The sequence below is a fragment of the Anas platyrhynchos genome, chromosome 15 (assembly GCF_047663525.1).
Source record: "Anas platyrhynchos isolate ZD024472 breed Pekin duck chromosome 15, IASCAAS_PekinDuck_T2T, whole genome shotgun sequence".
In the NCBI taxonomy this organism is placed as follows: Eukaryota; Metazoa; Chordata; class Aves; order Anseriformes; family Anatidae; genus Anas; species Anas platyrhynchos.
Window position 1 is genome coordinate 16935701 of NC_092601.1, and position 27711 is coordinate 16963411.

General features: G+C 59.3%; 1 protein-coding gene across 11 annotated transcripts in view; it reads left to right on the forward strand.

Moving 5' to 3' along the window:
- MPRIP (myosin phosphatase Rho interacting protein) overlaps positions 1–27711 on the forward strand; it is a 66646-nt gene that overhangs the window by 9004 nt on the left and 29931 nt on the right. For 5 of the 11 annotated variants that reach the window (XM_072023960.1, XM_072023959.1, XM_072023956.1 and 2 more), the window contains exons 2-8: positions 1166–1243; positions 2233–2298; positions 17169–17320; positions 18948–19032; positions 22479–22689; positions 23944–24103; positions 24191–24460. In XM_072023960.1, the coding sequence (XP_071880061.1) occupies positions 1166–1243; positions 2233–2298; positions 17169–17320; positions 18948–19032; positions 22479–22689; positions 23944–24103; positions 24191–24460 (1022 nt within the window). Of the gene's footprint in view, positions 1–1165; positions 1244–2232; positions 2299–6624; positions 6655–17168; positions 17321–18947; positions 19033–22478; positions 22690–23943; positions 24461–27711 lie in introns of those variants that run through there. The other 6 variants (XM_072023964.1, XM_072023965.1, XM_072023966.1 and 3 more) reach the window with 4 other exon arrangements.

The following is a 27711-nucleotide window of genomic DNA, read 5'->3' on the forward strand; positions in this document are numbered from 1 at the left end:
TCCAGAGGGGAAACTTTTCTTTCTTTTCTTTTTTTTTTTTTTTTAACATTACAAAACCACAGAAACTGGCAGGAGGAATCTAGGGGAGGTACGGAATTGGAAACAGTCTTAAGATTTCATGAGTAAAAAAAAAAAAGATTAACCAAACATTTCGAGGGGTGCTGGGAACACAAATTCCCTCTGCTTTGTGGATGGCCATGGACAGCCCATGGTGGAAAGCAGCATCCTCGGAGCCGGGGGGGGGGCTCCTGAAACTGGACCTGCCCCGGGTTTCCTCCCTCCTGGCCTCTCCCCGGAGCCGGTGTGGCAATGCCGGGCTGCTCTTGCGCTAGGAATTGGCCCCAGCCCTTGCCAGGAATGGGGCTGGCTCAGGTCCCGGAGGAGGAGCGGTGCCCACGGGACGCTGCGGGGGCTGCCGTGCCCCCTCCCCGTGCCCGGTGCCCGTCCCCATCTCACCATCCCGTTGATCCGGGGGGGAACCACGGGCGCAGCATCCACACCAGCTCACGGATGGCTCCTCACCAAAACCACTGGTGGAAAGAGCCCTTTTTTTCCCCCCCCAGCTGATAAATGGCAGTGCTGTGCTGCATTTCTTTCCGGGTATTCTTTCCCTTTCTGCCTGTGGCTGAGCGAGCTGTGTTTTCCCCCCCCCCAGGCTCTGACCTTCCTGCCCGCTCGGCTGTCGGCCGGGTGGGGGGGGGGGGGCGTGCCGGGTCTGGCCGCGTGCTGGATCGCCGCCAGCACTGCTTGGTTTTTCCTCTGTTAATTAATAAAAGGAAAAGGGTGAGCTCTCCCTCGGAGCACGTGTGGGTTTTTAATTTTTCTGTGGGACAGGGGCACGCTGCAGATGGCCAGGAGAGCTGCGGGTGAGGACGGGCTCTGTGGCACGGCACTCGGTGCTCTGTGGCCAGGTTGCTGGTTGTGGTGTGGATTTTTGTCTTTGCAAACCTGCATCTCGGTCTCACACACACCACGAGTTGCCATCGAGCCTCCAAAAAGTCATCCTGGGCTGACTTTGCCCGTGGTCAGGAGCTGGAGCTCGTGAAGCCACCTCCTCCCCGGCCACATCTCTACGCAGGCTCCTGCGCTCCCCTCCCACGTGCCCCCCGGTGCCGATGCCCCCTGTGCAGGCTCCAGCTGACGCTTCTCTGCTGTTTCTTTGCAGGCCAAACCCATTTATGGTGGCTGGCTGCTGCTGGCCCCCGAAGGAACGGACTTTGACAACCCCGTCCATCGCTCCCGGGTAAGCACAGCTCCACGGGGTGGGTGCGGGCAGCCCCGGGGGTGACGCAGGCTCCTGGGCCCCTCTGTCACGTGCCAAAAAGGCTCTTGGTGCTGCTAGCCATAATAAAACCTCTTCCCTGTGTTGGGTTTTGACCTCAGCCCGGGTTGTGTGCCATTATTTGGAGTCACAGCTGGTGGCAGGCCTGTTTGTTGCACACCGTGGGGATGTGGGACTTTGTTTCCCCCCCTCCAGGAGCAGAGATCCTTGGCAGTTTTGCTTGTCCCCGAGCACCTTGGACTTTGCCCGACGGGCTGAGAAAAGCGAGATAAGAATTGCTGCACTGGGGCTATGAATCTGGGACCTTTCTTTTTTTTTTTTATTATTATTATTATTTATTATTTCAGCCTGCTCAACCAGTTTCTGCTCTGGGCTGAAAACAGCCTGGCACACGCACAAAAAGGCAGATTTCCAGCCAGATCAGCTCTCCAATCTGGTGTGCCGTGCGGCTGCACAAACAGCGAGGCCAGGGATGGGGCTGCTGGGGGCGTTTGGCACAGCACCCTGCCCGCCGCTGGTCATTTTTCTGCACAATTAACCCAGGTGGCTTGGGGTCAGCCCCAGTGAAGGGAGAGGAGTGGGGTTACCAGGTGGGGAAACTGCCCCAAAACATCCTCTTCTTGGGTGCCCACAGAGCCAGGCAGCAAATGCGCAGTGAGCGATGCGCTCTGGCATGAGCAGAGCTCCGCACCCCAAATGTGTTGTGTGGGACACCATGGGGCTGAGCACAAACCCTGCTGCAATTCGTCACCTTTCAGGGCCCATCCCTGCATCTCTGGGGGCTCCTCTCTGCTTTTTTGGCAGCTGCTTCTCTTTGCAGCCCTGTGCTCGGAGGCACCGGGGTGCGTGCCCCGCTGTCACGCGTTCCCTTGGCTCTGGGGGGGGGATTTCGGTGCCTTTTTTCCATCTCTGCGGGTGGGAATAACCCTCCTTTCTGCCTTCTCTTGCAGAAATGGCAGCGCCGCTTCTTCATCCTCTACGAGCACGGGCTGCTGCGCTATGCCCTCGACGAGATGGTGAGTGCTGCCCCGCAAACCCGGGGGCATTGCTGGTGGCGGTGGCGCTCCCGGTGCGTGGCACGGGGACATCCCTGTCATCCCCTGGAGCTTTGTGGCCAAGCCCAGGCATTGAAGGGCGCTGGGGAAAACTTGGTTTTGGTGTAAACCAGTAGTGGGAGCGTGCTGCTGGCAGATCTGGTGCAGGTGGGGGGTCATCTGGCTCACCATGCTGTCCCCAGGGTGCTCCACGCCTCCGTCCCGTCCCATTCCTCGGTGCTCGCTGAGGTTTGGTGGCAGAGAATCACCTCGGCTGTGTCTGGGAAGGAGACAGCGATGCCCGTGGAAAGTAGGTCAGCTAGAACACCTTCCCTGGGAGCAGCATCCCTGCAAAAAGAGAGGTTGGGGAAGGAAGGAAAGAAGGAAGGAGAGAAATTCTCCCATCTGTTGCAAGCCCCCAGCGGGATCAGCCCTGCCGTGCCCACCATGGGCACCGTGGGGCACGGATGGTGCGTGGAGCAGAGTGAGAGCCCTGCTCGTGTGTGTTTGTTTGTTTGTAGTGTTTGCTGGGGTCGCTCCAAGTCCCGTGAATAATTTAAATGCCTCGGATGGGAGGCGTGGAGGCTCTCGGTAGGGTTTGAGCGTTGCAGCAACCTGGCCGCACGCTGGGCCGGTGTTTCGGGTCGTGCTACCAAAGAAAGGCAGCGTGCAGCTGGCTGCTGTGGGGCAATGCCCTGATAACGAGGAGGAGGCGTGGAAGGGTGTTGGGAAATGTCATGTTTATGTTTTTTTTGTTTTGTTTTTTTTTTTGCTGCTTTGCATCCCAGGGAGGGTGACCTGCCCCAGGCACCGCTGCGTTGGGGCAGGAGCAGGCAGGCAGCACCCCAGCCCCATGCCTTGTCCTTGTGTCCCCATACCCAGGGGGCACGCAGAGGTCTGGGGGAGCATCCTGCAGTTCTCTGACACCCCTTGGGCTGGCTGGGAAGGGAAAAAGTGGAAAAAACAACAAAAATAGAGCACGAGAGGAGCTTCACCTCTCCATACAGAGATGCTCTCCTGCATCAGCCTGTGGCACGGTGCCGCTGCAGCCCACCGGGGCTCCCCACCTCCTCCACCACCAAGGAGGAGCAAAACGGGGCCGGGGCTTTGCACAGGATAATTCTGGCTTTTTGCACAGGGAGGGATCTGCCTTGCAGCCCTGTCACAGGGGCGATTTACTGGTGTGCTCCCCGGGGGTGCCCCTGGAAGCGGGGTGGGGGTCCCACGGAGGGGACAGCCGCCGCGGCGCACCAGGAGCCGGGCGGCAGCTGGCCGGAGACCTCCCAGGCAGCCGGGTGAGCGGATGGAATTGCTCTGCCCTGAACCTGTTAGACATTAATTTTTGCGGCTTTGGCAATTTCTGCTCTTATTAAAAGGCGGGGAGGAGGGGAGGAAGGCGTGGGATCGGGAGGGGAGCCCACGGGCTGGCGGCAGCGGCGGAGACGCCGGGCTGAGGTACCCACGGGCAGCCCCGGCCTCTTCTTCTTCCTCCCCCAGCCCCGAGCGGTGTGTTCATCAGCAAAGGGCACATCTGTTTGCAAGCTGGGGTCAGCAGCTAATGAGCTGCTGCCCTGAAAGCGGGCTGGGAGGGGACCAAGGGCCGTAGTTGGCAGCGGGGCCGGAGCCAGGCCTCCGGGCACGGCGCTGCAGCGGTTCTCACGGCTCGCTGCCGGGCCGGTGGAAAACTCTGGGCACAGTCCAAGCGGCCGCAGCCTCCTCCTTGCCCCAGGAGCCCGAAATTCTGCCCGAATCCCATCGGTGGGACGGGGCGTGCGGGCGGGGAAGGCACCGAGTTTGGAAGCGGAGAGGTCTCCGGAGGAGCCTGGTTTGGCACCGCATTCCTTGGCTGAGCCGCTGGCCGGGCTGTTGGCTTTTTTTTTTAATTTATTTATTTTTTCCTTTTTTTTTTTTTTTTTTCCTTTTTTCCCTTTCCTTTTACAGTTGGAAGCCACGCGCTGCTCTGTGCTGGTTTTATGACTGAGTGGTTGTAAGGCACCTGCAAAAAGCAGCCGGCCCCGAGCACCCCGCTCCCCACAGGGCTCCCTGGGACCCCCAAGTGGGGGGGGTGAAGCAGCGCGTGGCGTCCCTTTCCCCTCCACCCCAGCTCCCAGTGAGCAGGGAGCGTGCCAGCGGGGCTGTTCCCAGCTCTGCTGAGCCCTGGGTAAGCCGAGCCTGCTCAGACGTGCACAAATTCCTCGCTCCCAAACAAATGGCAGCAGATACGGAGGCCGCCCACCCCTCCTGCTGCCCTCCCTGCAGCTGCTGGGGGGCTCAGCCACCCGATTGCTCGGGGGTCCCGTGCCCGTGCTGAGCCACCAGTGTCACCCCTCGGCTTCCTGGTCCCGTTCTGTAGAGCTCCGTGTGGGATGGGTGCTGTAGAGGGGCTGATATTTCCCCCCCCAGCAGCTGGTGGGTGATGAACCCACTCCTGTGTTGATTTTGGGGAAGGGAGAGGAGCACAGCAGTGCCACGAGCCGTCCCATCCTTCTTGCTCCCAGGAGATGCATTCCCCAATTTCCCCATTGTTAGATATTTCCCCATGGTTGGTTTGAGGCTTAGGCCTGGTTTAAAAAAAAAAAATAATAAAAAAATAAGCTAAGCCAGATGCATCCAGAGACTTGTTTTGGAGGTGGAACAGTCGCCCAGGAGGAGCTTAGACCTTTGGTGCTTTATCCTCTCCGGTTTCAGATATCCCAACGCCCTCAGCCCGCGGGGGAGCAGCCAGCTGGGAGGCATTGCCCTGCTGCTCGGGGACGAGGGGGGACCCGTGCCGGGATGGGGAGCGAATCCTCTCCCTGCAGCCCCATCCCAGCACGATTCTTCCAGCGGGGAGATGCCACTTTGTGCTGTGCAAGGGCTCAGCCCTCCTGGTAAAACACCCCATGGGCTCTGCGCTGCTGCTTGCAGCAGGAGAGCAGCTCAGCACCGTGATGCTGGGGTGATTTGGGGAAGTTTTGGCTGAAGCAAGGGAGCTGCCACAAAAACAGCGCCGGGGTAGGGGGACGGAGCCGGAGAGCGGACGGCATCCGGGCTGCGGGGTGGTGGCGAGCGCAGGGAGATCGTGGAGAGGTCGCCTCCTTTTGTTGTGCTTGCTGCTGCCTATAATTAGCTGCCGAGGTTATAAATAGAGCCCTGCTGCATGGGAACGCCGCGGATGCTGTGGATGGGGTTTGTGGGGACCGGGAGCGCTCTCCTTTCCCCCCACCTGCCTGGGGACGGATCCTGCCCCATGGCTTTGGGTCAGAGGAAAAGGCCTGCACGGCCACGGGGCTGCATCCCGGGCTCTTAACGCAGGAAATTGGCCTGTTTATGGTGGTGTGAGCCTAAATAGGATGGAGCCTATGTCTCCGCTCCAGCCTGGGGTGGGCTGGGTGGTGGGGAAGGAGATGGGAGTGGGGAGGGGGCGGTCAGGAGAGTGCCGGCACCGCCGGGTGGGTGCGTAAATGGAAGGAGAGGGGCCAGCTTGGAAGCAGGAGGTCTGGCACCACGCAGAGGGCTGCTGGGGTCACACCTGGAGCCCCACACGGCTCCCTGGCCCTTGAAGCCAGGATGGAGGGGCTGGGAATTGGTTAAAGGAGGAAAAATAGCAGCTGGCGGGGGATCCGAGCGAGGGAGGGATGCGCACGTGTGGGTGCCGTGGTGCGGAGCCGCGTGTGGTTATTATTTCCCAGTCGACCCCCCTCCAAATTCCTCGTCCTTCAGCAGAAAGGGGCAGATTTGAAGATTGTCACCCTCAGCAGATCTGCGCCGTGCTAATTCTCCTCGTGGCTCCCTCCTTTGTCATCTGCATTGTTGCAAGAAGCCAAGAATCTGCGTGTGTGTGTGTGTGTTTTTCTTCTCCCCTCCTCTTTAGATCAAAGCAGTTTACTTCAGTCTTGGCACGGGATGCAAATTCATTGGCAGGGATTAAAAACGAACCTTAAACATCCTGGCTTCTCCATCCTTCCTTTTTTTTTTTTTTTTTCCACCCGTTTCGCCATTTAAGCGTTTCCAAACCCTCCCTGCCCCCTCCGCAGGGGCAGCGCGAGGCTTGGCGAGCCCGCGCTTCCCTCGCGCACGCAGCTTTTTCTCTCCCCCCCCCCCCTGCAGCCACGGTTTTGCTGCCGTCTTCTGCTCGCCAGATCTTGGGAGACTTTCAGTTTCTGTTTAGCATAAAAAGCTCTTGGCTCCAAGCGGGAGCGAGGTTCAGATTTCAAGCAAGCTGGAACAAAAAAAGGGCTGGAGCGGAGCAGCTGCGAGCTGGGCAGCGGCGGTGGGAAGAGCAGGGAAAAGGAAGGCGTTTGCCGGGGAAGGAAGATGCTCGGCGGGGAGGCTTTGCACGGGATGCCGAGTGCTTGTGTAAGAGCTGAGGCAGTAGGAAGAGGGAAGCGTTGGGAAATAACCAGGGGAGCAGCGATCTGTGCTCCTCCAGGGCTGCAGGGAAGGAGCTCCCTGGTGCTGGGGTGTAAAGGAGAAAGGGAGAAAGCGCAGCCGTGCGTTGGCTCTGGGGGATGTGTCGAGATAATAAATGGTGGTGGTCCCCGACTGAGCTCAGGGGTCTTTGGAGAGCGTTGTGCTTCATTTCCAGGACTGCTTTTGGGGAAAAAAAAAACACTTGAACCCACCAGGAGCTCTGGGAACTCATTGCTTGGGGCATTGCTGAAGCTGAGCGATGGGACCGCTGCCAGAACCCCCGAAATTGGGGGGATTTCTGCAAGCTTTGGCAGTTGGAGCTGGCTGCTCCTGCTCACGTTTTCCCTGGTGTGAGTGGAGGAAGCTTCTCTCCGTGCCTGTGTCCTGGCCCTGCTCTTGGTGCCTGCAAAAGCCTCCTGGGAAGGGGTCCCAGAGTGAAAGGCCCTGGTGGGAGGTTTGGGGAGCAAACAGAAAGGACGAAACGTGGAGCTGGGAGAGCGAGATACAGCCAGTGGCCTCCTAATTAGCGAGCAGCTTTGATGGCCTGGCCCAGGTGCTTCCTTCCTGAAAACAATGCCGTGCTTATTGTCTTCTGCAGGGCTAGCTGCAGAGCTGGGAGTGCTCCCACACTGAGAAATGGGCCTGGGTGCAAGTGGCTCTTTTTTTCTTTTTTCTGCTTTTTTTTTTTTTTCTGCTTTTGCCACACGTGCAGGAGCGATGAGGGAAATGAGCTGGATTTTAAATCCCTTGTCCCTAATTTACTGGAGATGGAGCGATACAGGCGCTTGTCATAGCTGGGGTCGTTTCTTCGTGACTCCTGGCAATTTGGGCTTCACCCCCGTGGCCTCCAGCCCGGCTGCGGGGATGTCAGGGCGATGGGGAGGTGACACAACCCATGGCCGAGCACGCAGCCACCCAAACGTCACCCTCTGCGTGCCCTGGTGGCCTCGGACCTGGTTTTCCTCCGGGTCCCACCGCACTGAGCACATGGAGCAGAGCGTCTGACAAAGCGCAGCCCTCCAGCAGCAGGCGACAGATGGGAGCCCTGCTATTTACCGTGGGCAGTTGCTCCAGCTGCTGGTATTTAAAAAAAAAAAAAAAAAAAAAAACACACACAAAAAAACAGAGATTGCAATGGGAAACAAAGCAGGGAGCTCCTGGCTGTAGCAGGGAAAGCAGAAGGCTCGTTTGGGTGCATTACAGGGCTAACTAATTTGTAATTCAGCCTTGGTGGGGCCATTGCCTGAGGTCCTCGAGGACCACCGGGAGGCTGTGGGCTACGGGTTGGGTAACACGGGGCACCCGTGGTGCTCTTGTGTAAAAGGAATCCTACGGGGGAACGGCGTCCTGGTGGCCGGCACGGCTCTGCTCCTGGCTCTGCTGGTGGCACCCACTGGGATTCGGCGCTGCAAAACGCAGCGAGCCCTCGGGGACAGCTTGGGGTAGGGGGGGACGTTCATCGAGCGAGGCGAAGCCGCTCCGAAAATCAAAGCGAGTTCTCCCCCCTTTTTTTTTTTTCTTTTTCCTCCCCTCCTTTTCCAGAGCCATCCTGCAATCCCCGCTTGTTGACATGACATATGTGGGTTGGAGGGAGGCGGCGGCAGCTTCTGGCAGGGGAGGAAGGGTTTGGGGGGGGGCTCTGCAAGCCGAGATGCTGATTACCAGGGGCAGCAAATAGCTTGCAGCTGCCTCCGCTCAACACGCTCTTTGTGGCGCTTGCAGCCACCCTTTGGACACAGCTATTTTTAATTTCCCCCAGCACACACAAAGCAAAAAGGGGGGGGTGGGCGATGCCGCTGGCGGCCCCCTTTCCTGCTCCCCTTCTTCCCAGATTCCTCCCGATCTCTGGAGAATTTTTGGGGGGGGGGGGCTGGAAGGGAAGGGGACGCCCCCAGCTCTGTTTGATTTGGGTTTGCCTCGGGAGCCGGCCTCGGTGTCCCCCCCCTGGCCCTGTGCCAGCGTGTGTGGGGAGCTGGGAAAATGCAGAAATAAATAAATACACAATTAGGCCGGCGTCCAGGGGTGGGGGGGTGGATGGGGGGGAGCACTGCAAAAAGAGGCTCCGGCCAAATTTTGGAATGCCTGAGAAAGCGGCCGGAGCCTCGGGCGAGCTCGGGGGCTTCCCACCGCCGCTGCTCCTCGCGGTGGCCCCCGAGGAGGAAGAGGAGGAGGAGGAAGAGGAGGAGGGAGGCAGAAGGCAGCCCCCATCCTCGCTCCTGGGGGTCTGTGTGATGAGAGCAGGGGGCTCGGCAGGGCAGTGCCCAGGTTAAAAGTTGAGTGGAGGCGAGCTCAGGGCTTCGGTGGGGCTTTGTAAACGGCCTTGCTCGGTGTCACCACAGGCAGGGGGATCGCTGGCATCTTGTGCCGCTGGGTTTGAGGCATTTCTGGTGAAAAATGAGAATTCCCAGGCAGGTTTTCTTCCTTTTGGTTAAGGACTTGGCCTGCACGCAGCTCTGCCTCGCCGCGGGGCAGCATGGCTCCTTGGCCACCTCTTTGCTTCCAGGAGGGTTGTCACCGCTCCCCAAGCACCGGTGCTTTGAGCTTTTCCCTCACCTTGTTGGGGTCCCTGGGGAGAAAAGGCTCAGCAGGACAGGATCAGTTTTGGGCATGTCCCCCTAGCACCCTCTGTGGGGTTTGTGCCCGTTGGGATGCTGCAGCTGGGGAGAAAGGGGGGGGTTTGTAGCACCTTGACCATTTCCTCCTCGTTTCCTCCATGGATGAAGTCCTAGCAGATGACCAGGGCGCTGGGGGGGTTCTGGGATATAATCATGATGGTTTTGGTTCGCTTTTTTGGCTGCTTTCCCACTAGGGGAGGGACGTGGGGATTATGGACGGAGCAGATGTGCGCAGGAAGGGGACGTTTGGCTTGCATGGCTGCTGCTGCCCTGCACAGGCTGATGCGGGGGGGATGGAGAAACCTCTCTGGGCTCGAGCCCCTGCCCTGCACCACCTCTTTTCTCCCCACCAGGGCCTGCTCCCTGCTCCATAGGAGCTCCCAGGAGCAGCTCCTGGCCACGATTTTCCTTTCTCAGCAGAGAAGTGGGCTGGGGAATACAACCCCCAAAGCTTGGTGTGTGCACGTGCCTTCGGGCTCTGCTCTTCCCCCCTCCAGCTCCATCTGGAGACCCCCGCTCACCCTGGGAGCCCAGCCGCGAGGTCTTCCCAGCCCCGCAGGAAGCTCTGCAAAGCTCGTAAGCAGAGCGCTGGGGGAGTAATGAGGTTTCCAGGCTAATTGGGCAGGATTCGACAACTTCCACCCAAGCATCTGCGCCTGTGGGAGCTGCCCCAGCCTCTGTAGGTCTGGCTTTTGGGGGCTCGTCCTCTTTGCCTTGCTTGTGGTGGGCACCCGTGTGAGGGGCTGCTCGTGGCAGCGCTTGGTGGGGGTGGGATTTAGGGGGCTGCATTTGGGAACGCTGTGAATTGGGGAAGTGTGAGGGTCTGGCGGTGCGTGGGGGGCTGTTATGGGGCTCCTTGTGGCTCCCTGTGGTGGGGAAGCCCCAAAGAAGCCAAATGGGAGAGAAACCCTGTGGTTTGTGCTGGTAACCCACAGCAGCATCCCGGGCATGGAGCTGTTTGGGTTCAGCAGAGCTGGGCCATGATCGGATGGCATCAACTCGAGTGGGTCTAACCCTGTGTTGTGTGAGGTGGGAGGCCTCTGCCGACCAGGTCTGCTGAAAAGCAGCGCTTCCCTTCCCTTCTTTTTTAGTGAAAAACAGAAAAATTCTACTTCATGTGGAAGTTAAAGACTTTTTTTATTTTTTTATTTTATTTTTTCCTGAGACTGGGAAATGTCTTGCCATTTTATGTACTCTTTTCTTGTGGGAAGCGCTTTTGGCTTTTCCCTTCACCCTGGCGTGCAGTCTGCTGTGCTTGCTGGGCCTACCTAGGCCCTAAAATGAAGCAGAGCTCAAATCGATGGCTGTGGGTGGCTTCACGTGGGTGTCATGGTCCTGACGGTCTGTGTGGCAGCACGAGGACCTCCCCTCAGTCTCGCTGCCACCATTTGCTCCAATTCCTCCTCTCGGTGTGTTTGTAGGAGAGGTTGTGGGATGGCTGGAGACCAGCAGGCCGAGCCCTCCGCACCTCTAGGCCGGAGGGGAGATGGGTTCCCCTTGGGGAGGTTTCGGGGCTCGGTTTTATTCTCCCAGCCCGGCTCAGCACAAGGGTGGTGGCATCTCGGGTGCCCTGGATCAGAGCAGTGCTGAGCAGAAGACCTTGGGAGTCGTTCCAGCAGCACTTGTTGCTGTAAATAACGCCGGGGCCTGCATCAGCTGCGGTAATTTTCCTGCCCTGCGAGAAGGCTGGCTCCAAAAACAAGCTCCCTGGCTTCCTTTCCTAATTTTTTTCCCAAGGAGCAGAGCCCTTTTTATTTTTATTTTTATTTTTTTGCACCGTTTCGTGGCTTCCTGAAGGATCCTGAGCTAAAGAATCTCCCCCTTGCCAGTTTTATTCCATATCTGCGGCCGTCTCTGTGCACAGGTCACCCCCACGGGGGTCCTGCTGCGGGGACCTCGTTGGTGACATTTTGGGGAGCCCCTTCCCTCCTGGGAGATGGGGAAGGACATCGTGGGCATGGCAGGGACCGCCTGGGGCTCGTCCCCTTATGCTGAGGGGGCAGAGAACAAAGTCGAGGAGGCCAGTTCGGAGTGTGATTTAAAATTTAAACAGCCAAATGCAAATGGGTCCTGCCTGTCCTTCCCACCCCCTGGTGGCTGCCGTCCCCTTGTCCCTGCGCCCTCACTGCAAGCAGGGTCTGGCTGCAAGGCCTCGTTGGGTTTTTGCTGTCGGGTTCTTGCCGTGACAGCCCCACAGAGATTTCTTCTCCCTCTGAGCGGGTGCCTGGGGAGCGGGGAAGATTTCATGCTGGCAGCTGCGAACAGATGGGGTCGGGTGGCTATCATCTCCCCCCTCCTGCTCCAAAGGGAGGAGATTTTGCACACAAAATGCCATTAGCCCTTGCCATGTGTCCGTGCCGTAAGGAGAGCAGGAGGGAAAAAGAGCTTGGAGTTTGCAGGGCTGTGAGATGGCGGCTTTGGCTGGAGGTGTGCCTGCACCGGGCGATGCTGGTTCCTTTGGTTTGGCCCATGAAAACCTGGGACCTTGCTTTTGTCCCCAGCATGGTGCTGATGTTCTCTGCATCTTCTGTCCTTCTTCTGCATCTTCTGTCCTTCTTCTGCATCTTCTGTCCTTCTTCTCCTCCAGCAGGGTTGGAGATGGAGAGCATGCGCCTGAGCACCCACCCAGTGACCGCAGCCATCCCAGCTGGGCATGGGGCACTCCCCGACCGTCCCTACCCGTGCAGGCGGTTGTGCCCTCACACGCGGGGCCGGGACGCGGCCATCCCAGCCCCGCACGACCCTCTGGAGGCCCTTCAGCAGGAAAGAGGTTAACAGGAAGGAGGCAGGCGAGGCGCTGGCTGCCAGCTCCAGACCCCGCTTTGGGGTGGGGAGCAGCTGGGAGCTGCATGCTCAGCGCGAGAATCGCCTTATAAGGCCAGGACGAGCCAGTTCCAGCCTCCTGCTTCGCTCCGGCACTCGCTCCCCGGGCGGGCGCCCATGGGGACGGGGACACGGAGGGGACCCGTGACCCCAAAGCGATGCCCAGGGCGCTCCGCGGTGCTGGTGCTGCCCTCGGCACCGGGTGGGAGAGGAGCCCGAGGGTGCTGGCGGCCAGCTCGCGGCCTCACTCCGTGTTTAGACTCGCTGTCGGTGGACGTAAACACCGGTTCGGCTGAAAAGCGGCCCCTGGCTGAACTCTTCCTGCCCAGCCCCTGCGCTGCGCCCCCTCCCCAAACTGCTCCGGGGGGAAGAAAATTCCTTCCCCCTGGCGAAAGCGGCGATGGAATTGTTTTATCTCCTGGTGGAGGCTTCGGGGGGGCTCTGGAGGGGCCTGGTGTGCAGGGACAGGCGTGCGAGGGGCTCGCACACCCATCCTCGGAGCCTTCAGCCGGTTCCTTGGGGGGTGACCTGGGGTCCTGGGGAGCTCCTCCAGCAAAATGCATTTCAGGAGCTGGCTGTCGGCATCCGTGATGAACAAACAGGGGCTGCCAGTGAGTGATGGGGCTGGTGGGAAGCAGCTCAGTGCTTTTCCGAATGGGATGGCACAGTAACAACGTCCTTCCCTATTGCCTGGTGCATGCCCTGGAAAACCAGAGGTTTCTCAGCAGCTTCCCTGAGCAATGTGTGCTGAATCCAGGCAGGCTGCAGGTGAGGAAGGTGCTCAGGTGGCTGAAAAAAGATTCTCCCTTGCCTGCTGGAATGGTGTGGAGAGAGGAGAGAGCTGCTGGGGGTTCGCAGAGGATGGGGAGCGCTCCCACTCGTGGGGAGGTGCAGAGGGAGAGCCCAACCTTCACTCCCCTTTGATGGGCGACTGCTCCATCCATCCTTTCTTTCTCAGAGCTTGCCGAGGTCGTTTTCAAGCTCCTTTGTCTAAATCCCGCTCGCTTGACCTGCCAGATGATCTATAAGTGTAATAAAATCCGCCCGCGGCACAGCTCCGGTCGCGCTGAGGCCGTATCGATAGCTCTGTGCCTAGTGGCAGGATGCCTACAGCGCTCATTAAAACCGTGCTCATTAACGTCCCAGCCCTGCTCAGGCAGCACCAGGACACCGGTGACCGAACGTCCCAGGGGCAGGCAGTGCATCCAGCCCCAGATCAGCAATCCCACTCTCTCCCCACCCCGAGCACGAGGCCAGGCACCAGGCACGGGCGATGCTTTTAGCAGCTCCCCGTGGGGAGCGCGCTGCTCGGCAGCCACCCTCATGAATATTTCAGCTCGGAGAAGGAACATTTGTCAAGAAGCATTTACGGAGGCGGCCTGGATGGTTCTTCCCTAGGCGTGCCCAGCTCGCTGCTCATCTGGGGCAGCTCTGGGAGCCCGGGCAGAGCAAACCCACACCCGAGCCCTTCCCCGTGCAGCACCCGGGTGCCAAGGCAACCGGCTCGCCATGCGAGATAGACAAATGGTGTGTTTTTTTTCTTTAATTTTCCTTTTTTTCTTTTTTTTTCTTTTTCCCTCCTGGTTCTTGGCAGAAAGTAAAATGTCCCTTTTGTTTGGTTTCCTCCTCCCCCTGCCCCATCGCCTTTCTTTAAAGGTTGTGCTCCAGATTTCATCCAGGCGCGTTGTGTAACGGCCACGGGCCCTGTGCCCCCGAGGCACAGCTGGTCCCCGGGAGTTTGAGCAGGGGGTTACCTGCTCCAAAAATCTCTTGTGTGCAGGTGCTGAGCGAACCTCTGCTACCCAGATTTGATATTTTGGGGTGCCAGGGGATCACTCAGGACCATGGCCCACCCCAATGAATCCCTGAGCAGCGAGCAAAGCTGCTTGGATCGCCCCCCCGAAGCACAGAACTGGGGGCGCTTTATCCCTTTCCCCTCAGCTCTGACGTTTCTGGTTTTCAGAGAAGATGGAGCTGCGTCAGGAAATGATTCACAGCTCAGGGGAGGCGGGGAGCAGACGCCTCCAAAAGTCCCCGAGCCTCGTCCCATCCCTGGGGGCTGCCGGCGTTACGGAGGGCACGGCGCAGCGGGGCCAGCATCCCGGGTACCTGAGAAGGCAGAAGCGAGCCTTGTAGGTTTTGTGCTGGTATCGAGAGGGACGCAGCCAACACATGCGTGTGTAAATAGGGATCTGTCATACCCCAGGGAAACGGCGCTGCGATCGTTTCTTGGCGCCGGGTCCCCTGCTGATACTGGCAACGCGGAGCCGCGGCTGCTCATCCGGCGCTGCGAGCTGCTCTGCTCACGCCTGGGCTGCTGCTCACCCTGCTCGGGTGCGGGCTTCCACCCCAGCCTCGAGTTTTCCCCATTAAAAAGCACCCACCAGGCACTGGAAGGGGGTAGCCATGCCCTCCGTCCTGTTGATGGCACAAAAGCAAGGCCAGTGCCTGGGGACGGGGCTGTCCCCGAGGTGGGGACCGGCAGAAGCCGGGTGTCTGCTCCTGCCTCACCCCGGTGCAAAGCTTCCCGTGGCCCCGGGGTCAGGCCCAGCACGCAGGCGGGCGCTCAGCCTTATATCAAAGCCTCTCTGCTCTTCAAAGGGCTGCTTGAACTCCCTGCCTTGTTATTGTTTTGGTGCCTGCGCCGAGCAACACCTCCCTCCTCCTGCATTTCGTTATTGCCTTCCACTTGCCGGGGCCACGCAGCCCTGCCCTGGCCCAGCAGCAGCTCAGGGCCCCTCTGGGGAGCCCCGCTGGGTTTTTGGGTGCTCCCCAGGGAGCTGCGTCCTCGCCCCGGGGGGGGCTGCGTCCCAGCCTTTGGCTTGTGCTCGTGCGTGCTTCCACCTCGCAGCATTTGCATCTCGCCCTGGCTTCAAAGCGCCTTGCGTTGGCTGCAAGGAAGGAAATAAAGAGATGTAAAGGGATTTAAATCCCTCCCGAGCGAGGCTGCTTGTCCGTCAGGTTTCAGCTCCTGCCCAGGGGTGTTGAGGGGGGCTGGTTTGGCCACGGTGCCTTTCCTCTCCCCGGCTGTGGGTAATGGGGTGCTCGTGCCCGGCACTGCTCGGGGTGCCCTTCTTGGTGACCCTATTCTGGAGCTCTAAGTGAGATTTTGGATGAGCACTGGTGCAAATCTGGCTGTCACAAGGAGGGGTGCGTGGCAAAACCACTTCACAACCAGACTGGTGGAGGGGGGAGCCCGAAATTGGCTCCTCTGCTGCGTGCGAGCTCAGGTTGGGGCTGGATGCGAGCCGTGGGGAAGCTGCCCAGGGGTTTGGGAAGGAGGAGGGCAGGCGAGGTTTGCAGGGAGCCTGTGCTCAATTTGGATGTGCCAAATCCATGCCAGGTACCTGCGGGGCCTCACGGGGATTTGAGGGGTGCACGAGGCAGCAGGGAGCGAGCCAGCATCCTACAGTGCCCATAGGGCTCCCTCGTGGAGCCACCCTCAGCCCCTTTCCTCCCGTCCTGGCCGTGTTTCCCGGTGCACAAAGGCCGTGGGTGGGGAAGGGGTCAGACCCACACGGCCGGCCAGAGTTCATGGTCCTGGAGGCCTTGGCACAGCCAATGGCTGGGGAGACAAAAACGTTTCCAAGGCTCCGCTTGGAGCCGGAGAAAGTTTTTCCGTAGGGTTTTTATAGCTACCGGAAAGCGGGGTTTTATTTTTGTTGTCTAAGACAAAAAATCCTCTTAGGAGTTGACTTCCCGCGGCAGCGAGCGGGGAGGGCTGCGCTCGAGGCGTGTGGGGCTGCGCTGGGCTTTTCTTCCCCTTACCCCCGCGGGGTCTGCGGACGCTGGTGCTGGTTTTTATGAAGAAAAAGAGGTTTTGGGGTCCCTGGTGTAAGGCTGGTCCCGTCGGTGTGCCTGCACCGACACCGCAGCATCCCCGACAGCTCCCTGCGTGGGATGCTCACGCTCTCTCCTTGGTTTGTTTGGGGGCACAGCTGTAGGGAAAGCTTTTTTCCTGGGGGAAGGGGGATATTTCCCACCTCCGCACATGGCATAACCGGGGGCCTCGGGGGGCTGAACTGAATTTCCTGGGGTCACAGGCTGGGGCTGGCACAGCTCTCCCCGCTCGCCTCTCCTTTGCACGCCGCAGGCTGTTTTGGAGGTGGTTTGCTGGCAGGGGAGCCTGTTTCCATGGGAGAAATCTTCACAACGCCTGCCAAAAAGCCGTCTCCCCGTTGGCCTGGCCATCTGGAGGGCGAGAGGAGGCTTTGCTGGGGCGAGGAGCTGGTGCCGGGTGCTCCTTTGGTGCCATTTGGTGCAACTCGGAGAGGTCCCTGCCCGGCTCCTTTATGCCTCAGTGTGGGTTTGTGCCGGTCCCCGGTGAGCTGGCGTGCCTCGGGGGGACCCCAGTGTCACCATGCCCTGCTGGCAGGACACGCAGCAGGCTGGGGATGGGGATGACGGGGACGTGGCATCGCCGCTGTAATCGGATGAGCCGCTGCTGCTCCAGATGGAGCCGTCAGCTCTCGTCAGCGCTGACACCCCACCGGGTCCCTCGGCGTCCCCGGGGGACCAGGAGGTGACACCGTGCTTGCAGAACCTATCGTGGGGTCCCTGCTGTGCCTCTGCCTGATGAAAAAGCAGATTTGTGCCCTCTTCCCTTCCCTGCTCCCCTTGGCTCAGCCTCTTCCAGTGAAGATCAGGCCCGGAGCAGTGCGGGTACGCAGCGGGGAGCATCGTGGTGCCCGTGCCACCCCTTTTATCCCCTTTGGGCACCCCCTGGAAGTGATCACCTCGTGCTGATGTTGGGCTTGCAGCCCTGGGGCTGAGAGAGGAGCATCCCCTGGGGAAGGGGGAGGACGTCAGGGTGGAAATAACGCTCCCTGCTATCGCACAGCTGGGATGAGCAGTTTGCAAACCCTTTGCCGTGTGCCAGCGTGGTGCAGGATGGGTCTGAGCATCGTGGGCAGACCATCGGGGTGCGCAGGGAGTTGGGGTCTGCCAGGAGAGGTTTAGGGCGAGCGCCGTGCCCACCTGCCCCTCTCTCCTTACGCGTTCTCCTTTCTCCTTCCCCTACAGCCCACGACCCTCCCGCAGGGCACCATCAACATGAACCAGTGCACGGACGTGGTGGACGGGGAGAGCCGGACAGGGCAGAAATTCTCCTTGTGCATCCTGACGCCGGAGAAGGAGCACTTCATCCGAGCTGAGAACAAGGAGATCATCAGCGGGTGAGTGCAGCTCCGGGGCCCAACCAGCTGGGAGGAAGAGGAGGGCAGGGAGCACAGCCCCATGCTTTGGATGTGCCAGCAGGGACCACCCCGGGGCTGTAATTGCTGCCTCGGGGACTGCCTCGGTGTTGGATGGTGACCTGGAAACATCTTTTTCCTTCTCCTTCCCGTCCTTCCCGAGGCATGGCACCTCCTCCGTGCCAGGCTGGTGCTTCCTGCTGAGATATTTCTATTTCCAAGCGCCTCTGCGGGTTGCGCCTCCCCCGTTTTCAAAGCTTAAAGAGGCATTTTCCTGCCAGGAGCTTGGGATTTGGCTCAGAGGTGTTTTCATGGGTCAAAACTGCCCTGATCTACCAAGACCAGTGGGTATGGGTGACTCTGGCTCTGCGCACGATGTGCAGCAGTGAGGACAGAGACACCAGGGGAACACGGCACAGGGATCTGGCACGGCTCCTCTCCTCCAGCCGAGGAGGGTGCTGTGCTTGTGCCCCAAAACCTGGCGCTCCCCCGGCTCCCTTCTCCCTCTCCCCACGCTCCCCTTTGAAGCTCAGCCTTTGTTCCCGGCCCTGCCAGCGGCGCGAGGGGAGAGGCATTGCAGAGCAAGGTGGGGCTGATTTATTGTTCGCTGGCCCAGCGCTGGATTTCGAAGCAGCGCGTTTTGCTCCTGACTGCAAGCATTAATCATCCCGCAGCAGTCCCGCTCTGGGCCCGAGCCAGGCGGGTTTCATTTGCAGTTGCAGCACGACAGGAAGATTTCCCCGGCTCGGGGAGAATTTGTTTTACGTTTGTTGCATGCTTCTGGCATTTATTGCTTAACCAAAACCCACTTGATGTGGTCATCTCAAAGCGCTTTACAGCAGCAGCGTGCGAAGTGGGAGGAACAGGAGGGCAAGGCACGGAAATCTCAAGCACGAGCCTTTTCCAGCGGTCGGCGGAGCCTCTCCGAGCGCACGGGGATGGAGGGGGCAGCCCGTGGGAAGGCATGGGAGGGTGCCCCGAACGAGAGGCTCGTGCATGGGATGGGCTTCTCCCTGCCAAGTTCACGCTGCTCTTTCTCAGACAAAAGCTCATTGTTAGCGCCTCTGAAGGGAGAGGGTCCTGCCAGAGGCTCTGTCCCTCCCCTCGCTCGGCAGCTCTCGGCTGGCTTTTAGGATCTTTGAATCCCTGCCCGCTGCCACCCTTGCCCACGACCTCTCTCCCTCGCATTGAGCCGAAGCACCCTGGAGTTGTTCCCTGTCCCTCCTGGCTTGCCTCGGGAGTTTTTTTCCCCCAGGCACTGGCTGGGAGGATTTGGGGGCACCATGGTACCCCCCGACCATCTTGGAGAGGCTGAGCTCCTCTGCGTGCAAGAGGAGGGAACATTTATGGCCAGTTTGGGGGAAAATTATGGCCGGATTACCCACCCTGGATTACCACGGGGGTTTGGGGTGAGCGCTGTCTCCGGAGGGAGCGAGCCCTTGGCTTTCAGGCAGCCTGCCCTCGAGGCAGATGGGGCCGTGTCTGTGTGACCTTCTCAGAGCCCCCAACAGTGGGATCAGCTTTGGGGTCTGTCTGCAGCTGCCCTACACCCCGAGCGCTGCCATCCCTGTGGCACAGACCTCACCCGCTGCTTGTTCTTCACCTGCAGGTGGCTGGAGATGCTGATCGTGTACCCCAGGACCAACAAGCAGAACCAGAAGAAGAAGAGGAAGGTAGAGCCCCCAACTCCTCAGGTAACCCCGGGGGGACACACCGTGGCTTGGGACCACAACTCTGAGCACCGACACCCCCCAAAACCATCGGGGTGGCCGTGGTCTCCTCGCCCCAGCCCTGCACGTGCTGTCCCAAATCCACGAGGTCCCGGGGGGGGACCAGAAGAGGTGCTGGCCACTCGCGGGCCTCTTCGGCAGAAGCAGGACGAAATTCCAGCGGGCTCCGGTTACCCCCTTGGAGATGACCCCGGAGATAATGGGAACGAAAGGAAAATAGTTAAAGGCCAGGGCCAGGCTGGGAGCTCCGGGGGCCGGAGCTGAGCTCTCCAGGGACCCGGCGATGGCTTCGCCTTCATTTTGACTATAAATGGTAAAAACCGGGGCCGGCCGTGACTCACTCGTTCCTGCCGGGCTCCCACGTGGCCGGACTGGGGGAGAATCCCACAGATTGGGAACGTGACCCCGAGGCCGAGCTCGTCCCTCGCCGGGGCTGAGAACAGACCTCCGGGTGCGCGTCCCGCCGCCGCGGGGACCGGCTGGGACAGCTCCTCCGGGCAAGCCAGGGTGAGGGTCCCAAGGAGTGAAAGTCACTTTTGGGGTCCCCCAAGCCCCATTTTTCCTGTCCCTTCCTCTTTAGTGATGTCCCCAGGATGGTGCCAAGCAGGCTGTGGGTGTCTGCATTGGGTTTCCACCCCTCCACTGACTCTAATCAACGGGAACCAAAAAAAAAAAGATAATAACGGGGCGAGGTGATGCTTTTTTTGCACGCCCTGCTGGAAATCCGAGCTGCCCCCTGCAAGGGGATGGGGTCAGCACGGCCTCTTGAGCACCAGGGATGCTGCAGGGGTGATTCCACCTCCGTGGCCACGAGCTGGCACGTTACAAGTGCCTGGCCTCCATCCCGGGGGGGGCTGCTGCATTTGGGGCACCTCAACAAGCTGGCACAGCAGGGCAGGGCACGCAGCCTGCCGTGGAGCTCGGTGCAGCCCTAAACCCAGGCAGGGTTTGGGAAAGGGGGACGGGGAAGGGGGAGGAGGAGAAGAAAGGGGCGAGGAGCCAGCAAAACATCATTCTGGGTTACATTTTATCGCCATGGCAACTTCTTGGAAACCTTACAGGATCGGAGCTGCCGAGCACCAAATAAGGGAAGCGGCTGCGGGGAGGACGCTGGCTCCCCACACACGCAGCCGTGCACCCCAGGTGCTTGGGGACAGGGTGAGCAGGGAGCCTGGTGGCCCTTTCCCCCCCCTGGTTCGGGGCACAGCATCTCGGGGGAGTTTTTTCTCCTCCAGGAGGGTGCAGGATGCTGTGCCCTGCGCCCTATCCCTTTTGCCGCCCTCCTTCCACCCTCTCCATCAGGGTGGAAGCCCCACGACAGCACCAGTAATCCTGGAAAAAAGCTGAAATTCACTTTGCAAATCCAACCTCTGCATGGGACTCTCCGCTGGCTGGGTGCTGCGCTGCTTCAGGCACTCACAGGCAACCCACAAAGCCAGAAGGAAAACGCACAAGCACCTTTGGGTGTTTTGGGGGGAGAACCAGCAGCACCCTCCGTGGAGTGGCCTCTCCTGGAGCTGGCTGCCGTTCAGGTCCCTCTCCGTGTGCCAGTGCAGAAGGGCTGGTTTCTTTCTAAAGAACATTGCTCCAAGAGCTGCTCTTCGGGCAGGGGTCGCCAGATGCAACCCCGGAGGTGTTTTCACCTTTGCTTTGCAAGCAGCTTTATGGTTTAGGAGAAATGAAGTTCCTCTTGCAGTTCGCCCCGGCAGGGTGGTGCAGGGAGAGAGCGCGCTGCCGTGCCTGAGCGCTCCCTGTTCCTGGGGAATGGAGGCGTTATCTGGGGCTGAAATCTGGGATTTGAGGTGCCCTCCTTCAGGCCTGGTTTGCACTAGGGTGCACGGGGCTCACATGCCAGAGTTAATGCAGCTGGAGGGCGGTTTGGATGATTTTGGTGCCTGCTCCTTTGGTAAGCCGTTCGTTCCAAGTGGTGAAGGGTTAATTGCTCTGCTTGTTTATAGAGCGCCTTCTGGCCCTCGTTTCTGTGTTTAATTAAATACATATCTCCAGATAATGATACGGGGGTGGATGGAAGGAATATATAGAAGTATAGATCCGACGCTGGCACTTGGCTTTAGGCTTTGGATCAATGAATTCGAGAGTTTCAGAGGCTGGAGGGGACCTCGGAGCTCATCCGGTTGCCCTCTGGATCGTTTACCTCCGACGTCACATTCCTTTAGGATGAAATTTCCAAGGGGATTTTTTTTAAAAACAGAGGTCATTTGTGGCTCGTGGAGCGGGTGCCTGTGCTCAGAGGCAGGAGCTGGTCCCTGGGAGGTGCCCGCAGCATCTCCGCCTGGAGGCACAGCGCTGCAACCCACCGGGGGCTCTGCTGACAGCAGGGAGGTGATGATTTTATGCTGTTTGTAGCCCCTAAAAGCACTCCTGTCCCCAGCCCCTGGCTCCTGGCTCGGTGTTCCCACACTCCTGGGTTTCCCCCCGGTGTGCTGAAAGGGAAGAAACAGCCGGGAAACTTTCTGCAACCCGGGGACCGTGGAGGGGGGTTAATTGTCATTGATTTATTGACGGCTTTAAGGAAAATAACCCGGTAACGCATAAGCTTAATAGGACAGCAGCAAAACATCTGCTAACGAACAAAGCCAAACCCGAAACGAGTTGTGAAAGCTGCTGCCTCTCCTGGGGCATGGATCGAACCTGGGCTGCCGTGGCCGTGGTCGCAGGGAGCCACCAGCACGAGCTGCTGCAGGCACCCACCCCAAATGGCATCGCCATCCAAACCCCTCCTGGCCTGTGATGCTTCTAAAATGATGGCTATTGTTTTAAAATAACGTAAATCTTGATGCAGTGCCCTATTTCCCTTTTGAAAAGAAGCGTCCTTTTACATAGCCAAAGCACCCGGGAGGAATACAGTGCTGGACGGTTTCTATGCTTTTTATCAATGGCCCATAACAAACCAGTTGTGACAAATTAACGATGCAGCTGCTAGTGGCAGGGAATTAATTTTCTTCCCCGTCCAATATCCTTTAGCTTGATTTCTATTTTTTTTTTTTTGACATTACTTATAACACTGAGCAAATTCGGTCCTGGCAAATGGGACCTGGGAGAGAAGCCCGGCGCTGCTGTGTGCTGGGGAAGGCAGCGGCTGCCTGCAGAAGGATATGGGGGGAAATAGGGGATGCTGTGCCTTATGTCCTTCAATTACCAAGGGTATACTGTCCACCAGAACTGTGAACGTGGAGGAAAAGGGCAGGGATCAAAAGCACTGAGGGCTTTTGGAAATAGCTGCTGTGTTGGAGCTTGAGCGAAGCTGCTCAGAGCGTCCCCAACCCATAGCGAGATGACTTCTCCCAGGAGCTGTGTGGCCCTGTCCTGTCCCCGTCGTTGTGTCACGTCGCACGTCGTGGGCTGGGGTGAAGCCCTCTAACCCCGCTGTGCCCCCTTTTTTTCTTTAGGAGCCCGGTCCTGCTAAGATGGCCGTGACCAGCAGCAGCATCCCCAGCGCGGAGAAGGTCCCTGCCACCAAGTCCACGCTTTGGCAGGAAGAAATGAGGGGCAAAGACCAAGCGGACGGGGCTGGCGGCATCAGCCCGGCGCAGAGCCCTGTGCAAGGGCAGGCGGGGGCTGCCGGCTCCCTGAAGGATCCTGTGTTGGACAGCAAAGAAGGTGAGGGCCAGGCTGGGTGACCTGAGTGTCCTCGCCCCCCTGTGTCACAGCACCGGGCAGGGGGAGGACGGGGAGCTGATGCTGCAGGGGCTGATGTCTGTGGTTTTGGCAAAAGCAGCGGTTTTTGGAAGCGCTTTGGTGCTGGGAAGGTGCCGGAGCTGTGGCACAGGGTGCCCAGAGGTTGTGGAGATCCTTGGGGTTCTCCAAAAGCAGCCTGGATGTGGTGCTGGGCACCCTGCTCTGGGTGGCCCTCCTGGGGCAGGATTGGAGAAGAGGAACCTGCAGACCCCTGCCAGCCTCAGCCCTTCTGGGATTTTGGGATTGTGAGGCCGGGATCGTGTCCTGGCCATGTGAACGAGCTCTACACGAAGCTCACCAAGACAAACTTTGAACACCTAAATGGCACCTGGCTGTGAGGTGCTGCCTGGCCTCGTGCTGGGAGGAAAATGAGGGGGAAAAATGCCTTTTATAGCACCTCTGCCACCCCCCCGGGGGAACCCATGGGGTGTGGGGGCCGCGCTGGCTCAGCCCCACCGCTGGGGCTGCCAAACCCTGAGCGCTGCTTCCTCATCCGGCCCCTGCACCAGGGCTGCTGTTTATATTTGGGCTCCCTGATTAGGCCGGGGAAGGCGCCCAGGGCCACGGCATTGTTCTCCTTGAAACAATAGGGGCTGGGGATTTTTCCTGCCCTGGGCCGAGGAGAAGTTTCCTTTATCTGCACCACGGGGCTGCCTTCCTCCCTCCTGCGCCCCGGTGCGAGGAGCCGTGCGTCCGTGTTTGCCTTGGAGCTGGGGCTGCTGCTTGGAGAGGGGCAGAGGTGGAAATGGCTGTAGGCACTCACAAAACTTCCCCGGAAAAGTTTTCTCTGCTTATATGCTGGCTGCTTGGTTTCCTCGAAGCAAAAAGCACGCGGAAGTGTGAGAATTCACACCTCTCCTGTGGTTTTTAATGGGGCAGAGCGTGAATGTGCACGCTGTCCTCTCCTGGTGACGCTGCACCCACAGCACCGGGACCCCACAAACCTTTGGGGTGTCCCCGGGGATCCCCTGCTCCCTGCAGAGCATCTCCCCTTCCACGTGGGCCAGAAGGGTGGTCAGGGTGGGAGAGCCCAGGGTGCCAAGGGGCTCAGCGTGGGGCTGGGGCGCAGAGCGTCCCTGCTCTCATTTCCTGAGCTGTTCCTGCCTGGAATTGGGGCAGTTTCTGTTAAAAGCAGAGCTTATGCTTGAAACCAAATGGACTTTTCTGCCCCTTCAGATGAGAGCTCCATGAACGGAGACCGGATAGACTGTGGGCGGAAGACGCGTGTCGAGAGCGGTTACTTCTCCTTGGAGAAGACCAAGCAAGACTCGAAGCTGGAAGAGCAGCAGCTGCCGCCCCCACCGAGCCCTCCCAGCCCCAGCACCCCGAACAACAGGTACAGTTATCCCAAATCGCCCTCGCAGGAGCATGCCCGGCCCTTTCCTTCCCCAGGTACCCGATCAGGCGACCGAATGATTCACAGCTTCTCTCTGAACTCCTTGGACTCGAAGAGCAGTTGCCCCATGCACAAGGACTCCGGCAGCAGAGATGTAGGAAGGGGAGCTGAAAAATCGGGGCGTCCCCTTTCTTTTAAAGCCAGCCGGCAGTACACCACCCTGGCCGACGTTCCCAAGGCCATTAGGATCAGTAATCGGGAGGCCTTCCAGGTGGAGAGGAAGCGGCTAGAGCGGAGAACCCGGGCGCGTAGCCCTGGGAGAGAAGAAGTGGCCCGGCTCTTTGGCAATGAGCGAAGGTAAGGGACGGGGGGCTCGCCTCCTCCTTGCATGCTTGCAGCGCTGATGAATTTTGGTCTTGCCCACCCTGCTGCAGCCCTGGACACGACGTGAAGCCCCTTTGCCTCGCAGCAGTCGGGGCACCTTCTCCGTGTCCCCTCCCCGGCACGGCACGGGGCGGGCAGCTGGCACCATTAATTAGGTTAGCTCTCCAAACGGGCGTTAGAGCCCGGGTGCGTTACGCAACTGCCTAATGAGCTGAGAGAGGTTTCAAAATGTCAGGGCAGTAATCTGGGAGAGGGGAGCTGGGCGCAGCGGGCTGCAAAACAGCTTAGTGCAAACGAGGGCGGGGAGGGCGTCCGCGGGCGCGCGGGCACGGCGCAGGCGCGCTCGGCTCTCCCCGGGCGAGGCGAGGGACGGGCTTGGCTCGCCCTGGGAGAGACGTTTTTTGTGCAACGAGGACAGCAGAGCAAACCGGGAGACGGGCCCCGGGCAAGAGGGCTATCTGCCAGTCTGATTTTCTTGCCCTGATTTTCCTCTGGGCACGTTCTCTCTCGGCGTGGTTTCGGCAGCTCGTTTCTTCACAGCCCCGAAGGATTGTTTTCCAGCCTGGCACCCGGCAGCTGGGGGCGGCTGTGGGAGCGTGGCACTGCGCCCATGCCGGGGTCAGCAGCAGGATCCTGCCCCTACTGAACCCATCCTGGCAGCGCACGCAGCTGGGGATGGAGGAGCAGGGCACGGGTCTGGCTTTCTCCCTGCCTTGGGAGTCCGGTCCCTTGGGAACGGAGGAGAAGGATGCCATGGGGGTCCCCTGGCCACCCCAGCTGGGGATAGGGTTGGAAAGAAGCTGGTAGCTGCTGCTTGGCAAAGCTGCACTGCGTTGGTCCAGGCATGGGTGGCATTGGAGCCCTGCTGGGTTGCTTACACGGGGCACCCCGGGGAGCTGGGATGTGCCAGCCGAGGGCAGAGAGGAGCAGAGATGTGCATGCAGGAGAGGACGCAGCTGCCACGGGCTGCTCGTTTTTAACGCCAGCCCCACTCGTTTCCTGCTGGCAGGTGCCTTTTCCTAGGGAAGTTCTGTTTATCCCAGCCCAGCTGGGCTCCTGGGGCTGTGAGCAGGATTTGCTGTATCAGAACGGGCAGAATTTCTCCTCTTTAGCAGAGCCGTGCCAGTGCAGGGAGAGGAGCAGGCACCGGGGTCTTGTGCCCACGAGGCTGAGTGGGGTACAGCATGGGGCGCAGCATTTTTGGGGTGATGGCAGCACCAGAGGGCTTGGGTGGGTTCAGCACCTGCGTTCCAGGTGGAGATGGAAGGGCACGGAGAGGCAGTTTGTTGTTGCACCAGAGAGCTCCCATTTGCCCAGCTCAGCTTGGCTTGGCTGCTGTTTAAATTTGAGTTTCCTCGGTCCACATACTCCTATCCCCTTTATTTTTTTTTTTTCCCCTCCAAATCCAGGCCAGGCTTTTTGAAGTTTGAGCAAATACGATAACTCACTTCCATGCTTTCGGGGTCAGCTTCTCCCCCCGGCTTTAACACCATTTCGAATCCTCCTCCTCAGTAACCCACTAACCCATCCGGGAGCGTTTGCCTGGACTCAGTTTCCCCACACACGAACCCCACAGGTGCCAGCCGGGGGCATCCTTCAGATTTGCCTCTCGTCTCAGGGCAGCCCAACTGGCTCGCTCTGATTCTGCTGGCATTTTTGGCTTTTCCTCCCATTTTCTGTTAACCCGCAGTAAACCAGCGCATGATTCCAGCTCTGGCTGGAGGAGAACTCAGTTAGGTGCCTGGCACTCCATCCCGAGTGGCACACCTGTGGTCGTAGCCCCACTAAAGCTGCTTTTCAGGCTTCTTGCCCCGGTTCCCTGCACCAAAAGCCATTACGTGACTTACGCCCATGACCGTGCTGGAAATTTTCCGTGCCGACCATTTATACCCGGCGCTTACTCCACGCCCCGTGCAGACGTCTGAGCTCGCAGCCGCTTGTGAAACATGACTCAGAAGCCAGCCCCGAGCAGGAGATAATCTCTCCCCATCGTTTTGGCGCGTGGTGGAGCGGCAGAGTGCGAGTTCCCTCTGCTGGCACACGCACAGCCCGGGGCTGCTGGCCCCACGGCTCCGCAGCCCAGCAGGGTCAAGCCGTGTCCCCGTTCTCCCATCCCATCCAGGACCTCCCCAGGCAGGGTGAATCCATTTCCAGGCAGCTCTTTGGGAACCCCAAAGGTGAAGCTCCAAGCCCGTTTTGCGCACGAAAGGGGGCTGCAGCAGCTGCAAGCCGAATCCCACAGCCTCAGACGCAGGTCCCCGTGTCCCAGCAGAGCTCTGCTGCTGCAGGGATAAATCCTGGTGCATCCCAGGAGGGTGCCAGCAGCTTTGGGAGGGACATCGCCCTCAGATGGGGTGTTCTTGGGGTGCAGAGACCCAGAGCCCCATCCTTCGCCAGGCTCTTTCCTTGGCTTTTCGTGCACGCTTCTCAGGCTGCAGCTTTTCCTTTTGACCCCACCTTCTGCTTGTGCTGGCAGGAGTCTGCTGTGGCCTTTGTCGGAGCATAGTCAGGGGGCTGAGGAGTATTTCTACCCTCAGGAAGGTGCAGAGCCACTTTTCTTCCTCCAGTTCCTTCTCTGGAGCTTCTGGAGATGCGAGGCTGCGCTCTGAATGCTGCTGCCACGGCACGGAGGGGACTGCCTGCTCTCCCAGGAGCGGTCTCTTTTCCTTTTAAACCTTTCCTCTTCCTTTTCGTGTACCTTTTGGGGAAATTCCTCTCCCTTTTCCTCACGCTGGCTGTCCCTCTTGCTGCTAAACAATGAATGAATCCACCAAAAGTAAGCCCTTTTCTTCCAATCAAAGCCAATCTCTGCAACGATAACTCGTGTCGGTGCTCGGAGCTCTCCTCCCCGGTGCGCACACCCCCCTCACCTAACAACCAACACCTGCAGCTCGGGTTTTAGCAGCCTGGAAAAAGATTAACAGCCTGCATGGAAACTCCTTGGGACCAGCTTTGTAGCGCAGAAGGCACTAAATGGCACCGCAGCTTTTCCAACGCTTCGTACTGGCGCTGAGCTGCGCTCGCAGGGACCAGCTCTCCGCAGCCAGCAGGGGATGAAAGGCGAGCCCAGCCCCTCCCGGCCCCCCCCAGGACCTCTCGCAGTAACCTCTGAAACTGTTGAGCTAATGGGAGAAACGATTCTTTCCTGTGATCCGAATGATATTAACCCTTGGGGCTGTGATTTGGTTGCCGTGATTTTATTTTATTTATTTATTTTTTTTTCT